Genomic DNA, 17295 nt, shown 5'->3' on the forward strand with positions numbered 1-17295 from the left:
AGTTAGTCCCTTGGCCTCTCCCTCAGCAGGCTCAGAGCATAAGCCTCTGCCAGCATCACACAACACAAGAAGAACAGGATGAGAGAGACCTCATACATGAAGCTTCCTTTAGCTGCTATATAATTCTTTTTAGGAATACTGTAAATTTCTATCAGGCCCAGTTGTGTAGCAATGGTAGTGGGAAGAGGGATGGCTGGATATGCTCCTGGGGGTTTAACCTGCATCTAAATGATGAGGCACTGCTAAGGTAAACATCTGTGTCATTGACCAGCATCTGCCTCGTCTTCAAACCAATCCTCTGAGACTTTGCTGCCCACCAGCACTCTGAAGGACGTATTTTCACACCCAGGAGTATTTTCAAGACATCTGCCCAGCTTGTGTTGTATTAGTAATCATTAATACCTGTTCATATGTTGCTTTCTGCATCTGTGCAGTGAAGCTCTAAAACATCCCTCAGAGTAGGGACTTTGTTTTCACTGGCTCTCTACCAACAAGACACTTCCTAACAGTATAAGTAGCATTGTTGTAAGCATGAATATGGAAAGGTTTTATTTACCTGCTCTCTTCTATATTGCACTTAAAGCCTTAGCCATTAGGTTCTAATGAAGTCAAAAGTCACTCTCTCGTTCTCACCAGAGAACTGTCAAACTGTGCTAACTGGACAAGTGTGTTAATACAAATAGATGCCATTCCTATTCTAAAAGGCAGTGCAGTGGTTAATACATGCCATACTCTCGTGTCTCTTTTAAAACCATCTTGTTTTGTCTTGTTTTTTTCCCACAGTTATGAGCTGTCTGTGCTCTAGGGCTCAATCTGCTGGATGTTGCTGGCATTCTTTCACCCATGCCACTGCTGGGCTGCTGTCAATTAACACAGAAAGAGGCTTGTTCCAGATTGATGGAAAGCTTTGTCTTGCTCTGGCTGGTAATTTCTAAAGAAGTTACTGGCTCCCTAGTACTGAGATAGCAGGAGAGGTGAGAGCTGCGTCCAGAAGCAGTGTCCTGTCTTCCGGAGAAGAGCCAGCAAGCATGTGTTTGTCCTTAGGCCGGCAGAGCATTTGAAATAAACAGCACTCACAGGTAAGTAAAATAATGGCCACAAAACGGTGGCCATGACATCTGGAAGCCACACTCCTCAAACAGGTGAGCTTCTTTTCTGCTCTGCTTACAAGTCTGTTAAGACATTTACTGCCTCTAAGCAATTCATTTACACAAGAAACATTTTGTAAGAATGACCATGTGCCAGATGCCACTGTTCTATTCAGAGAGGTTGCCTCCTGATGTCATATCATTATCAAGCTAGATCTGAAAGTACCAGGAGGTAGTGGAGGCCTAAATGGCATTAGAAATGCTGACGGCTGTTCATGAGGTGACCCCAAAGCTCTACATAGTATCCGAATACAAACGACCACTGCTCAGGCAGCCGACGGATCTGGGCTGAACTGGATGGCTGACGCTCCCCAAACCGGCCTGGTAGTCGTGTCTAGGACTGTTAGGTCACCAGAAGGGAAAGCACTTAAAAGCACTCAAAAGGCCCCATTCTGGTGCTCCCCAGGCTCAGGGATCCACTGAAGAGTATTTTTGGAAACCAAATAAAAATAAGCCTTGTGAACTGAGACAGAAACACTACACAAAATGAGAACGGTCCTGCTGAGAATATAGCCTCTTCTTCACCACTCTGAAACCTTCCTCACGGCCCTGAAGGCCGCAGTCCACCATCCAAACATTCTCAGAGCAGACAAAACAAAAGAGGAGTGCTCATTTTCAGAGCCTGAGCACCTATGAATAGGAACAAAGGCAGGCTGGGGTGATGGTTTCTCTCTACCCTACCCTCATTATATGGGTGAAGACACACAGTCTCTTCATGGGCGCTTTGGGGTCTGTAAGGATTAAAAAAAATCAATAGGTTGCACTTTCCTTCAAAATCAACTGTTATGATCCCCTATATTAAAGAATGTTTAGTAAATAATTACTAAAAAGAATAACAGTGGCACTAAGAAATACTAGCTTGCAATGTTACCTTCTTTTAATCATTTTTAAGGTATCTACTGTGGGTTGTGAAGTCTGTTTTTTTCTAAGGGAACCATCTGGGGAGGAAATTCTATAAGACAACTGTTTACAGACTGTTCTACTTGAAGACTTAAAACTCTAGGATGGAAAGGTTCTCTATTACAAATTGTTATAATCTGTTGGCTCATGCTGCCATGAATTTGCCAAGCAATCAGGTTGAAACACAACAGAAAACCAAAGAGAGCACTTCCAGACCACAACTCCAATTCTTGGATTTTGGTTTGAGTTCCAGACAAATAGGTTCATTTTAAATACTCTTCAGGAGATCCAATAATGTCTGAACTGTAGAAAATTTAGAAAAGTTTGCAGAGAGAACCTGCATTTGTATTTGCTTCTATTATGAGTAGCCTGTGTCTCTGATCAGTCTGGGGAGTCTACAGGAGAGGAGGGAAGGGCTGAGCCAGGGCTCCGGAGGCTCCAGGATAAGACGAGATCTTAATTGCCACAGGCTGCTTTGTGAGTAGGAAGAGTTGGTACTGGGGGTGTTCAAGAGATGGGCTTACCTTCTGATTCAACCCCCCAGCCACCTGAAAAGAAAGACAGAGTGATTTCTCAGGAAGCAGTTTTGAGTAACCAACAGGGGGGATGCCTTGAGATTTGGATCACTTTGTGCCACTGACATCTTAATTCAGTCCCACCCTGAGTTCTGCCTATGTTGGATAAGACTACAGTATACACCGAAGAGACCAGAGAACCTGGCAGGAAAATGAAACCCAACTGCTACTCCATCAAGGGCCTGGCACGAGATAAGAAATTCACCTGATTAGACCGTGTGTGTGACTCCCCTGCCCCAAATGCTGAGAATGAACAGATGTGTGAGGTGATAGCCAGCAAAGCCATCAGTCCCTGGGGCTTTCTCTGAGGATTTTTCTTAGTACCCGAACAGGTATTCTAGTTAGGTGTGAGGTATTAGCCATCAACTTTGGGAAATGAGACAAAAATCATCTTCCATGAAGAAAGCCTTGAAAAGTCACTAACACTATGATTAAAACAATAAATCTGCAAATTTGTGACTAAATAGTACCAGAACTTAAAATGACTTTATTCTTAAGTTATGGGAATGAATAAGCAACATTTGACAAAAGGAGCTTATAGTCTAATATTTATGGCATGTCCCTAAAAGCAGGCAGATGCAACCCCAAGAGAAATACAGCCGCTAAAATGTGGCTCTGTGGCTTGCGAGAGCAGAGTAGAATTAAAAAGATGTCATTTAGTTAGAAATAAGTAATTTGCCACATGTACTTAGTGCCTCTCTCTCCCAAGAATCCACTAAAATAATAGAGGATTTTTAAAAAGCAAGGAGAATGATATAAAGGCCATTAGAAAGAACAGTTTTAAGCACATTTATGGAAAAATGGTAAATAATGACATGGGTGAAACAAACTATACATAGAGAGCACAAGTCCCAGGAGGGAGCACTCTGTCCTTCAGAGTTCAAAAATACAAAACAGGGAAGGGCCAGATCTAGCCTGGGGCTGAAAACAGGGCAATTCATCAAAAGTCTCCGTGGGAAGGATCCAGCCTCCTGTCCACCCACCCAGAGCAGTGGTGCTGTGGTTTTCAGCACCTTTTCCAAAAACTTGGCAGATCGTCCGTTATACTGCTCCTGAAACACGAGTCATGTTTGAAATGTACTCCAAATATTAGAATCAGAGAATGTGAGAGTTTGAAAAGACCTCAGAGCTCACCCAGTCCAATGTATGTACTTTGCCAGGTGAGGAAGGTGAAGCTAAAATAACTTGCCCACAGCTATCCAGCGGCAGAGTCTGGGCCTCCAGCTTCCCCTCTAAAGTCACTGTGTATGTGCACAAGGGTGGGTCTCTGACGTCTCACTCTGAGCCTGTCCACAGCAGAACAGAAGTACCTTCTAAGCGGTGAATGCACGTGTGCTGATTGTCACTCAGGAAAAAGCCCTCCTTGCAGCGACACTCGTAGCTCCCCATGGCATTGACACAGATATGCTGGCAGCCACCATTGTTCTCCAGGCACTCATCCACATCTGGAAGGAGAAAGGGATTAGCCTACTGCTTTGGTGACTGTTTCAAACACCTTCCCAACCCCCTCCAGCCAAACAGCTCAGGGGCTCCTGCTAGGCAGAGATGAGGTCCCTCTTCTGGTCCCTGCATCACAGAAGCTCTTGCTATCAAAGCCAATGAGGCCTAGATGATTAACCCAGCTCTTAGGGACCTGGGGCTCACTTGGCCAGGCCCACCACAAGGACACAAGATAAGTCAGTGAGTAAGTACTTATTGAACACCTTCTTTTTTCCAAAGCACAGTGCTAGACAGTAAAATACAGATTAAGAAGATAAGATTCCTTCCCTCTAGGAGTATGCCCTCCAGTAAGAGACAAATATACAAATGATTCTGACATAAAGTAAAAGTTGGCACAAAGAGAAAGAGAAGTCACATCTGGTTATGGGGTATCAGGATGGATTTTATGGAAAAGTTGATGAAAGATGAACCCTTAGGATTTCTCCAATTATAAATCAGTAGAGAGGGGGTTGTAGGTAGAAGAGAGCGCGTGAGCAATAGCGCGAAGGCTGGGGAGCATGGAGCCTACTCAGACACTGGTGAGTCATCCAGCTGGCGGGAGCACAGGGCACAGGGAGGGAAGTTACAGGAGAGACAGCTGGGGAGACAGATTGGGGTCACGCTGCAGAATCTGAATACTAGACAAAGAAGTTCCTACTTAATTTGGGAAGCAGCTGGAAACTCCTGGGGCAGAGGAGACATAGTCAGGCCCTTTCTTCAGGAAAAATAAGCAGCAGCTGAGGGTAGGACACAGGGAAGGGGAAGAATAGAAATCCTGGGATTCTGCTTCACACATGTACCTACTATGGCTAGAGCTAGTGGGGGATGGAGCAGGGGCTGTGGCAGAGGATGGTGGTAGGAGGCCAGGCACACAAGAAGACTGTGGGTGGACAAGGTGCTGCAGGGCCAGGAGCTGGTGGGCTTTGGGGTGGAGCATTTTTAGAATACAATACCTTTACACCCAGGTAAAGAAACAAGGGGAAGACCAGGGCTGGGTAAAAAATGGGAACGGAGCTATGGTTCCCCCTTATCCCCTGCGAGACAGGGAGGTGATGTGTCTGAAATGCTGAAATTCAGGGCTAGATCCAGCAGGGAGTGGGAAACCTTAGTTTGGTTGGAAGAGAATCTGGTGGGGTAAGCACAGCTTTGAAAACCATTGACTTGTAGTGGCAGATGTCAATGAGAGAGCCAAGGGCAGAAGTGTGGGAAGGGAGAGAAAAGAAACAAAAAGGAGAAAGCTAGAGTTAGGATTCCGGATAATTCTGGGGTGGGAAGGAGGTAGAGGAGATGGCAGGAGGCCCAGGAGTCTCAGGAGAGGAGCCATCAGAAAGGTGGGGAGCGAGGCAGTGTTAGGGGACCTTCCTCCCCCTACGTCCATAACACTCTGTGCACAACTTGTTAATACACTCACTGAATTCCACTCTCAAACTCTTACTTATCCATCACCACTAGATTGCAAACTCCTTGAGGACAGAGACTTCTTGTTTGAATTAGCACTGTCCTGGAATACAGTAGGTGCTCATTCAACGGATGAACAAACAAGCAAGGGAGCGCAGCATGACCAGACCCAAAGAAGAGAAACTTCAAAACAAATTTTCAGACAACAAAGGCTCAAAGAGAAGGCTGATATGAAAGCAATTTATTTTCTCCAGCCTAATTTCTCATGTGCCTATCACTAGCTCCTGGGCATATCTGTAATAAGAAACTTCACATTTAAATATCTGTTATCTGGTTTCAAGCTTCAGATCTTACAGTCATCTGTCCTCCCACACTACCAAGCAGATGCCTGACTAAACTGATGGGACTCAAGCCATCCCCACCTAAACCTAACAAACTACCCTTGTCTACGCTAAAGAGTGAAAGAAGCACATTCCAGAAGATGAGCTGTGCTGGGACACACCTGGCCTAGGTGTGTTCTACAACAGGCAGGAGAGGACAGCTTCCCTGAACACCAAATCCTGCATTGACTGTGAGCTAAGGCATGCTTCTCTCTGAGCTGCCACATCCCTGCCCCACATTTAACCCACGACTTCTTTTCTCCAAAGCCATCTGAAATGCATCATTAAGGTAGGCAAGGCATTCTGGATAAATACAAAAGTGCGTGTGTTCACATACACAAATTCTATCACTAGGCTCCTGAGCTTCTCCAGACTGAAAAACAGTGGTTCCCAGCCCTGGCTACATGAGAGAGCCCTGATGCCCGGATACAACCTCCAGAGATACTGATATAACCAGTCTTAGATGGGGCCAAGGCTTCTCAGGTGATTCTAATTCGTGACCAGGGCTGAGAACAACCGCTACAGAGCTTCATAGCTATGAGAGCTCTCAGATACTCTATAAATAGAAACTAAGTGCAGATGGGGTGAGATGCATGGAAAAGCTGCCTTTGTTTTTCAGGCTTGCAGGCACTCAGGATCTTGGAGCACTCTTGAGTTTAATGCTAGAGCTAAGTGGTATTTGTCCTCTTGATATCCTGGCTAATATATTTGTGGTGAATGTGTGGTTGGGGAGCTGAGGAGAGGTGCAGGGTCATCCCGGAGAACTCAGGAAACTGCTATCCCTGAAAAGTTTTGGCTCTGAGCTTCTCACCACAAAGAGGTTCAACCCTTTCAAGTCTGAGCTGTAGAGAAATCTGTGTGTGCTGGCCCTGCTCTTCTGAAGACATTTTATTTTCTCCTGCCTTCATTTTAAGGAATCCTTACTTCAGAAATCCTCAGTAGATGCTGAAGGTCTCTCTGCAAGGCAGATCCTTGCTACCCAGTCCACAATGACCCCCAGGAGAAGTGGAAATAAATACTCTTTGGAGATATCTGGGTTATCGGCTAAGACAAGGAGAAACTCTGGGCTTCAGGCTTTCTGAACAGGCCTGTGTGCAGAACCACCGTGGCCAGGTCCTTAACCCCTGGATGGTTCAGCTTGTCAGCTCTTTGGATACTCACACTTTCCCTCAAGCTGTTGTTAGAGCACTACAATGATAACCATCAGTCTACTGTCAGATATGAATCCTCAAAATGCCATTGTTGGCAAATCAAAGATACTTCTCTCCCTGAAAATGGTTAAAACAAATAAAAACCCAGACTGTATGCTTCCCAACAAATTACATATTTTTTGAGTTTTTAATTAATATTAATTTATTCCTGCTCTCAGGAGTATCTCTTTAAAGTGCCTTTTTGTAATACTGACTGCCTAGAAAGTCTACAGAGGTTATTGATCCCCCAGTAGTCTTTGATCAAATCTTACTGACAGCTGCAGGCTTGAAAGGCCAAGAGGTCTGCACACCAATGCCTGATCCTGCACACAGGGCAGAGGTAGGAAAGAACAGAGTCTATCAGGATGGAGCTCCAGTAACACTGAAGCAGAAAAACCTTCATGTGAAGGTTGGCTCTCCAATGGAAATACTCCCCTACCCAATGCCAGAACCTCAACACAAGTTGTCCGTGTAATTTTTCTAGTGCTTTTTATGCTGATCTCAAAGCATTTGAGTAAGTGGCCATTCGTATCCCACCATAAGGCGGGTGGAAGGGGATAGCTGTCCCTACAGAGTCAGAGCCTGGCTCACTGATTCTCATTTGGCCAAGTAGACATAGTAGGGCCACCACAGGAAAAGTCAGCAGTGTCAAAGGATCATGATGCCATGTGCCTCCCATATTGTCCTTGTGTCCAACTGATAACACCAGCCTTATAAAGCAAACTACAAATACCTACCTGCCAGGTGTGCTGTATCCTTTAAGACTATCCAACACTCAGCCCCATCCAACTGTTGCTGCTTCTAAGTTCTATTTTATTCCTGGCATAAGGAATAAACGTAAACAACTCTCTTTGCAGTCTCAGGGAAAGAAACACCAACAGATGTTTCTGTTTTGTGGAATACTAGAAGGATGTTCAGGGAAGGTTTCTGTTTGGTTTTCTCTCTAAGAAAAGAGGGCGGGGGGGGATCTATCTGGCTATGGCCCAAGCAAACATTTGGAGTCTTCAGGACAAGGAGTTTTAACTAATTTCAGAATAGAGATATAACATTACAGAAAGGGTTATAAGTCAGACCTTGCAAGTCAAGACAAAAGATTTTATAGGTGACAAGTCAATGGTAGAAAATCAATAAGAAGTAATGGCCATGTCCACCCATCTCCTAGAATTTAGAGTATGACTTATCACATAAAAACGAAAACACTTTACCTGATTTTCTATTAGGGAGTCTGCTTTCCAAGAGGCCAGAGAACATGTCTCTGATCCCTTTTTTTCATAAGTTTGCACCAAAGAAAAGAAAGGAGAGGATCCTAGAGGGTGAATAAATAAGAATTGCCACTTCCCAGTGTTTTGCTTACCAAGACAGTTATGACCATCTTGAGCCAACATGAACCCATCAAAACAAGTGCAACGATAATTGCCTGGAATATTCAAACAGTCATGGACACAGCCTCCATTGAGTTCGTTTTCACATTCATCAATGTCTGAGGAATAAAACAGAAGTAAACTAGACAAATGCTATCTCTTTGATATGGAGACATACACATTTACCTTTTAACCAGCCATCCCACTTCCAGGAATTGAACCTGAAGATACATTTCCAACAACAGGAAATAAATATGCAGCATTGTTTGTAATTACAAAATACTAGAAACAACCTATCAATAAATGTCCTTACATATAAGAATAGTTTAATAAATTACAGTGCCTCTACTCCAGGGAGTACTAAACAGCTGTAAAAAAAAAAAAAAAGTGACTATGAAGTGACTTGGAGGATACACTTTTAATTGAAAGTGATTTCTAGGATATACTTTTAAATGAAAAGAGTATCTGTATTTTATATATATATATTTTGAGACAGAGTCTCATTTGTCACCCTCTGTAGAGTGATGTGGTGTCGCAGCTCACAGCAACCTCAAACTCTTGGACTTGAGTGATTCTCTTGCCTTAGCCTCCCAAGGAGCTGGGACTACAGGCGCCCGCCACAATGCCTGGCTACTTTTGGTTGCAGTTGTCATTGTTGTTTGGCAGGCTCAGGCCAGGTTTGAACCTGCCAGCCCCAGTGTATGTGGCTGGAGCCCTAGCCACTGAGCTACAGGTGTCGACCCAGCATCTGTATTATATGACCTTCATGTAAGATATAGGGGATATAAAAAGGTCATGCTGCAGCACACTTTTTGCAGAACTTGACAAGATTATCTTAAAATTTATATGAAAATACAAAAGATTCAAGAGAACCAAAACAATTTTGAAAAAGGACAATAAATTTGGAGGACGTTACACTATTAAGGTAAAGTTACCAAGACAACATGGTCTGGGCATTAAAACAGATATATAGATCAATAGAACAGAATTGAGAGTCCAGAAATTAACCCTTATATTTACTTTAGTCGCTTGATTTTAAACCAAAATGCCAAGATGATTAATTGGGAGAAATGCTAGGGTTTTCAATAAATGGTGCTGAGATAATTGAATATCGTATAAATAAAAATGACTTTAGCTCCTTACCTCATATCAGACACAAAAATCAACTCAAAATGGCTCAGAGACCTAAATGTGAGAGCTAACAGTGCCAGTATTTTTAGGGAAAATATATGAGAAAAATTTTTTAAGACTTGAATTAGGTAAATATTACTTTGATATAATACCAAACATATAGTCCCTAAACTTAAAAATCAATAAATTGGACTTTATCCGAATTAAAAACTTTTGCACGTCTAAAGAAAAGAAAATGATCGACAAATCACCAAGAAAATGAAGACAAACCACAGATTGGTTGAAAATATTTGCAAGTCACCTATCTTATAAAGGACTGACAAAGAACGCTCACAACTCAATAATAATAAGAGAAACAATCCAATTTTAGAAGGGGCAAAAGATTTGAACGGACATTTCCCCAAAGATGATATCAAATGGATAAAAACATGGAAAAGTTGAGTGGCGCCTGTGGCTCAAGGAGTAGGGCGCCTAGTCCTATGTCCTGGAGATGGTGGGTTCAAACCCGGCACTGTCCAAAAACTGCAAAAAAAAAAAAAAAAAGGAAAAATGTTCAATGTCACTAGATATTAGGGAAATGCAAATTAGAACCATAATGAGATACCATTTCACGTCACTAGAATGGTTACGATAAAAAAGAGACAGTACCAGCTGTTGGCAAGGATGTGGAAAAATGGAACCCTCATATACTGCTGATGGGAACATAAAATGGCATAGCCGTTTTGGAAAATAGTTGGGCAGTTTCTTTTGTTTTTTTAAGTCTCTTGAGATTGTTTGCTTTTTTATAAGTGTACAGTTTGGTGTGATTAAATCATGTTGTGCAACCATCACCACCATTCTCCTCCAGAACTCTTTTTATCTTGTAAAACTGAAACTCTGCACCCGTTCAACGGTAACTCCTCATTCTCCCTCCCCACAGCCCCAGCACTCACTACCCTACTTTCTGACTCTATGATTCTGACCTCTCTAAGTATCTCATATATGTGAAATCAAACAGTATTTGGTTTGGGTTTTTTTTTTTCTGAGACAGAGTCTCACTATGTCATCCTTGGTAAAGTACTGTGGCATCACAGCTCACAACAACTTCAAATTCTTGGGCTTAAGTGATTCTCTTGCCTCAGCCTCCCAAGCAGCTGGGATTACAAGCACCCACCACAATGCCCGGCTATTTTTTGGTTGCAGTTGTCATTGTTGTTTAGCAGGCCTGGGCCAGGCTCAAACCAGCCAGCCTCAGTGTATGTGGCTGGTACCCTGCTCACAGAATGTATTCCAAATGTATTTTCCTCATTTTGTGAGTTGTCTTCATCTTCTGTTGATACTGTTTTTTTCAAGCACAAATTTTAAATTTTCATAAAGTCCAATTATCTAGTTTTTTCTTTTGTTCCCTATACCATCCGTTTGGCAGTTTCTTTAAAAGTTAAACATAAGGGCCAGGGCAGGGTGGTTCACACCTGTAATCTTAGCACTCTGGGAGGTTGAGGCAGGTGGACTGTCTGAGCTCACAGGTTTGAGACTAGCCTGAGCAAGAGCTAGACCCTGCCTCTAAAATTAGCTGGGTATTGTGGTGGTCACCTGTAGTCCCAGCTACTCAGGAGGCCAAGACAAGAGAATCACTTGAGCCCAAGAGTTTGAGGTTACTGTGAGCACACCACAGCATTCTACCAAGGGTGACAAAGTGAGATTCTGCCTCAAAAAAAAAAAAAGTTAAATATAAATTTATCATATGATCTAGTAAATCCACTTCTAGATATATATCCAAGAGAAATGTAAAATTATGTCCCTACAAGGACTTTCATGTAAATGTTCACAGCAACACTATTTATAAAAGCCCAAAGTAGAAACAACCTAAATGCCTATCAACTGATGAATGAATAGACAAAACATGGTATAGTCATACAATGGAATACTATTCAACAATAAAAAAGAATGACATGCTAATACAGGATACAACATGGATAAACCTCAAAAACCTTATGCTAAGTGAAAAAATCCAAACACAGAAGATTACATATTGTATGACTGTTTAGAAATGTCCAGAAAAGACAAACATATAGCTATAGAATGTAGATTACTGGTTACCTGGGACTGGGCAGGGAATAAGGTACTGAGGTGAGGAAAATGACTGATACCTGTCTTATGGTAATGGTTGCACAACTCAGTTAATTTACTAAAAATCATTGCTTTGTACACTTAAAATTGGTGAACTTTATAGCATATAATTGATGCCTCGGCGAAGCTGTTAAAGAGAAACTACACATTTATCTGCTTATTTGTACAAAAGAAATGTAGAAAGGATAGACAGAAACTACAGAGACTGGTGACCCATAGGGCCCAGGGGAAAAGGTGGAAAGATGGAGGCATGAAAACCAGGTAGCAGGAAGGAGAAGGAAGTAGCTTTGACTCTTAGAACCACGCTGAGGCTTTACATACATACACACAAACATGCAGTCAACCGACCAGGAACCTGGGGTGGGAGTGGTCAAAAAACAATGGAATAGAAAAGAAACAAATGAACCTAACTGCACTATAAATTATTAGCATGGCCACACTGAAGAGGATCAGGAAGAAAAGTAGTAAACCGGGTAACTTTGAAAAACATCTTGACCAGATGCCATAAGGCTAAAAACAAAAACAGATGTATACTGTCCTCTAGAAAATGCAGTATTCTAGTTAGTAAATCTGTTTTACTCACAGGGTTATGGACTAGGAATTCTGTAAATACATATGTACGAGGATTGAACAAAGGGGTAAATACATTGCAGATAATAAGAGCCAGATTTTCTCACTGTTGGAGAAAGAAGTTACAAATAAGCAAAGACATATGTTAGAATGAATTTTGTGGTATTGGTTTGGAACTCAAAGTATCCGTGTAGGACTCTGTTTTAAATATATATACAAGTGAATAGATATAAGGAATAAATACTGATGATCTACGTGTATGGGTGGGTTAGTTTATATCCATGTGTTTCCTAGCTCTGAACCCTGAGAGGCCCTAGGAACAATGACAGCCCTATAGCAATGAGATCACCCAGCATCTAGATCTTGGTTTCTATATACCATTTTCTTTCTTTCCTTCCTTTCCTTCCTTTCCTTCTCTTTCTTTCTTTCTTTCTTTCTTTCTTTCTTTCTTTCTTTCGATAGTCTCAAGCTGTTGCCCCAGGTAGAGTGTGTCATAGCTCACAGTAACCTCAAACTCTTGGGTTTTCACAATTCTCTTGCCTTAGCCTCCCAAGTAGCTGGGACTACAGGTGCCCACCACAATGTCCAGCTATTTTTCTGTTGCAGTTGTCATTGTTGTTTAGCTGGACGGGGCCTGGGTCGAACCCTCCAGCCTGGGTGTATGTGACCAGAGTCCTACTCACTGAGCTACGGGTGCTGCCTATATGCCATTTTCTAATAAAAAGAATCAGAGCTCCTCGGAGAAGTGGTTGATCCCAAGGCCGAACGAGGGAAAACATGAGTCTGGAACATGTTGTGGTACAAGAAGGTTAGAAATCCCCCCCCAAATGGTGTCAAAATGACACAAGAGACAAGGGGAGGGAGCTCCAGTGGCTGAAGCTGGAACATCTGAGCCAAAAATATTTATTTATATAGACATAATTGAATAAATATCCATGAGTCCATAGTAGTATAAATAAATAAAGAAGTGCATAAATAAACAAATGGCAGAAAGGGATAGTTCTTTCTTACAAAAGAATCCCAATTAATAGATGTATAAGGGATGAGGGAATAGGGGAAATGAAAAATTATCAGAAGTCACACATCACAATAATAATTATTGCAGGCAAGATGCACAGCTGAATGCCAACAACAGTGAGCAAAGATTTGGGCAGAAACAGGATACCGCTATAGTCTCAAAATGTTATGGCAAAGGGGAAAAAAACAGTAGCTTTGCAGCAGAGAAACCTGGTAAAAAACCATCTTATCCAGGTGATTCGGGTTAACATCACCAAAAATAGGACATGGTGAGGTCATGTGCCCCTGATGAAACACTGAGAAAGACGAAACAGCACCCTTGTGGTAATATTGCTCAATGAAGTGAGCAGTACTCCTGCATAAAAAAATCCAAACTCAAGGGTGGCGCCTGTGGCTCAAGGAGTAGGGCACCAGTCCCGTATATCAGGAGTGGTGGGTTCAAACCCAGCCCTGGCCAAAAACTGCAAAAAAAAAAAAAAAAAAAAAAAATCCAAACTCAACATTCTTACTAGCTTTATAAGTACTATCAGTATTCAAAAGATCAAATCCTTCTAGAGTTTTAGTTTAAAATGATAGTATATCCATATGCTCACCCTTAACAATGACTATCTGTGGATAAAGGTATAGGAGGCACTTTATTTTTTTGTTTTACACATTTTTGTATTGTTTGACTTTTATAACAATAATCATATATTATTTTAAACTAAATTTAAATATATCAAAGGAGAAATACCAGTCATTAGTTACTTTAAATAGCAGACTTTTCAACTACAAACTGTTGGCAATTCTTTTATAATACTTATATATCAATCTCAAAAGCTAAGAATAAGGAAATTCTTGCTTTTTGTCACTTAACATCATTTACTAAAGACAAACGTTACCTAAATGAAATCAGTGGCATGGTTTTCTATCCCCCAGATAGCATAAAGCAATTAGAGGACATGGAATATTCCTATGGTAAAGAAATGAATTTTTTTTTCCCTAAGCCAGGTACCAACATGTGAATTCTAGTACTCCAAATAGAATATTTAATACCTACAGGGTGGGCTGGGTGGGGTGGCTCACGCCTGTAATCCTAGCATTCTGGGAGGCCAAGGTATGTGAATTGCTTGAGCTCTGGAGTTCCAGACCAGCATCGGGAAGAGTGAGACCCTGGCTCTACTTACTAAAAATAGAAAACTAGCTGGGCATTATGGAAGGCACCTTTAGTCCCAGCTACTTGAGAGGCTGAGGCAAGAGGATCACTTGAGCCCAAGAGTTTAAGGTTGCTGTGAGCTACAATGATGCCATAGCACTCTACCCAGGGCAACAGAGTGAGACTCTGTCTCAAAAGAAAAGAAAAGAAAAAGAATACAGGCTGGGTGCAGTGGGCTCACGTGTGTAATCTTAGCACTCTGGGAGGCTGAGGCAGGTGGATTGCCTGAGTTCATGAGTTCAAGACCAGTCTGAGCCAGAGCAAGACCCCTGTTTCTAAAAAAAATAGCTTGGTGTTGTGGCAGGCACCTGTAGTCCCAGCTACTCGGGAGACTGAAGCAAGGGGATCACGCGAGCCCAAGAGTTTGAGGTTGCTGTGAGCTATGATACCATGGTGCTCTACTGAGGGCAACAAAGTGAGACTCTGTAACATAAAAAAAAAAAAAAAAAAAAGTACAGAGAGGGTGTGCAGAGAGATGTTTCTGAGAGAGATAGTCTTTTGGCCTCCCATAACATAGGGCAGAGAGAAAAAGTCTCTAGGCAAATATAAACATGAAGAAGCACAAGGGCTTCATGGATGGACCACCAATCCCACTTGCTATGAATTTGAACAGGAGCATGCCTCCTCTGATGGGAGAGGCAGAAGTTTGGCTCCAAGGGGTATCACTGACCCAAACTTGCCGTTTAGAATCCCACTCCCAAATCCCATATTTGTAGTCTATATTTTCTTTTTTGGTCCTCCTTGTAACAAAGTTCATTTTAAAAATCCAACTTGTCTCAGCTATGTTAAGAAGACAAGGAGAAGGGAGGGGGGAGCAGAATTAGGCCATTGCTCCCCAGACACAACAAAAGCATCTGCCAGTCACCTGCCTATGTGGCATATTCTCTATTTATGTGTTTGTCTATTTGTCGGGAAAACTTTGTGTCAATGTGATAGTGACTAAGCTTATTTTGTATGGTCATTTATTAAAAAACAAGAATGTTTATTGCGTGTCTACCATGTACCAGGCACCACTGGCCATTACACACTGTTCTAATACCAAGAATTTTTATCACTCAGAGGCCACAATATGAAACAAATTAGTTTGAAACTTCAGTGTATGAACACTAAGCTATTAAATGGCACTAGAATAGACATTTATTCAAAACTTTCCTCCTGATCTAAAGAATTTAAACTTCTAAAGAAGTTTTTCAAAGTGGAAAGTGACTTTCTTACTCAATATGCATAGGCCTTATACGTATTCAGAAGCATTCAGATCATTTCCTACTGGAGTTAAGCCCAAGCTACAAAGAGTTTTGTCGACATGAAATGGGCTATCAACAAGCTTGTCAAGGTTAGGTCCAGAGGCAAGGAAGGAATTGCAGAGATGAGCTCAATGGTCTGTTTTAAATTTCTTCCTGTGCAGTATGACCACAGATAGTAGGATTTCTCACCCAACCAAAGGATAGCAGGAGGCTGAACAAATATGAGAAATGCAGCGAGGGGGACAGAGTGGGGTGGAAATCTGACTTTTTTCCACCTGCAGGCTAATTATGTGACCATGTCCATAAGTCCCCTGGGCTTCAGAGTCCCCATGAGTGAGATGAGGAAAGGGATTGGCCCAGAGATCCCTAAAGAGCCCTGCCAGCTCTGATGTGCCAAGAATTCCATTCCCAGGAGTAGCCTCCTCCTGTGAGTATCTTGTCTCTGGCCAGTTCTGAACTTCAGAGTTCATGACACTTAGCCTAGAATATAAAATGGCAGAGTCCAGACTTCAGGTTCCCAGATCTGGAGGTCTAAGGGCTAAAATATCCCTCTGTACACTTATCTCTCCAGGGTGAATTTGGGAGCTCTAAATGGAGTAGTTCCTTGGTGTAGCTCTAAAGTTTGGCAGATCACAATGCCAAAGACTGTGATGATATTTGTCACCAGGCTGAAGCCGTGGATGGAGCCTCCTGATCTAGCAGGGGAGGGCAGGACTCCAGCGTTCAGACTTCAGGGCAAGGGTACAAACTACCCCAGGAGGTACAGTATCAGCCCTGCTCTGCCAGGCCTGGCTCTCCTGATCAGCATGGCTCTGAATGGGACCAAAGGACACTAAAGCACCTCTTTTCTTTTCCAGAAGCTAGACAAAGGGCATTTCAGAGCCAGATAAAACTGTATAATCAGCTCTGGGGAAGCACTAATGTTCCCAGTTCTTTAAGGATTTGAAATGCATTTCAAAGAGCAGGTGATATGGCTCAGGAGTAGGGGGAAGTGAGGGGATGGGGGTTGGGGGGGGAGCATTTTTCCCAGCATGAGCTGCTACTATAAGAACTAAGGAGGTGGGAGCCTCCCTGCTGGCCCCTCATGTGGTTCCCAAATCACTTACCCTCACACTGCCTGCCCTCCCCTTTGTAGCCAGGCTTGCAGGAGCACTTATAAGAGGTGGGTGTGTTCTGACACAGGGCATCAGCATGGCAGTCATCTAGCCCTTGGGCACACTCATCCACATCTGCAAAAGAGCACAGCAAGCACCCAGTATGGGGCCCCAAGCCATGTACCATCTCGCCTAGGCCCCTGTCTAGGATCATCCCCCACCAGCCTATCCCACCCCACTAAAACTGCTTGGGAGCCCTGGGATGAACCATACCATCCCCAGGCCCTTTCCAGATGCAGCCTGTTCTCCTTAACTGGAATTACCACCGCCACCGCCTAACCGCCTACTGGCCTTCAGGACTCTGCTCAAATCCACTTTCTCCAGGAAGCCTGCCATGCCCACCAGCATAGGCGTCTCTGACCACGTGCTCCCATATTTACGTCCCTGCATAGCACATATCCCGCAGGTTCGTTACTATTTTCCTGCCTGTCTCTCCACTAGACG

At 42.8% G+C, this 17295-nt stretch overlaps 1 protein-coding gene across 3 annotated transcripts in view; it reads right to left on the minus strand.

Moving 5' to 3' along the window:
- SCUBE2 (signal peptide, CUB domain and EGF like domain containing 2) overlaps positions 1 to 16920 on the minus strand; it is a 66987-nt gene extending 50067 nt beyond the window's left edge. For all 3 annotated transcript variants that reach the window (XM_012801217.1, XM_023510244.1, XM_003781512.2), the window contains exons 1-3: positions 16804 to 16920; positions 8425 to 8550; positions 3934 to 4068 (exon numbers count right to left, since the gene is read on the minus strand). In XM_012801217.1, coding sequence (XP_012656671.1) covers positions 3934 to 4068; positions 8425 to 8455 — 166 coding nt within the window. In that variant the 5' untranslated portion in view covers positions 8456 to 8550; positions 16804 to 16920. The remainder of the gene's footprint in view (positions 1 to 3933; positions 4069 to 8424; positions 8551 to 16803) is intronic.
- Positions 16921 to 17295: the final 375 nt, after the last annotated feature.

Source organism: Otolemur garnettii, unplaced genomic scaffold, assembly GCF_000181295.1.
Source record: "Otolemur garnettii isolate 467f Iridium unplaced genomic scaffold, OtoGar3 scaffold00001, whole genome shotgun sequence".
Lineage (NCBI taxonomy): Eukaryota > Metazoa > Chordata > Mammalia > Primates > Galagidae > Otolemur > Otolemur garnettii.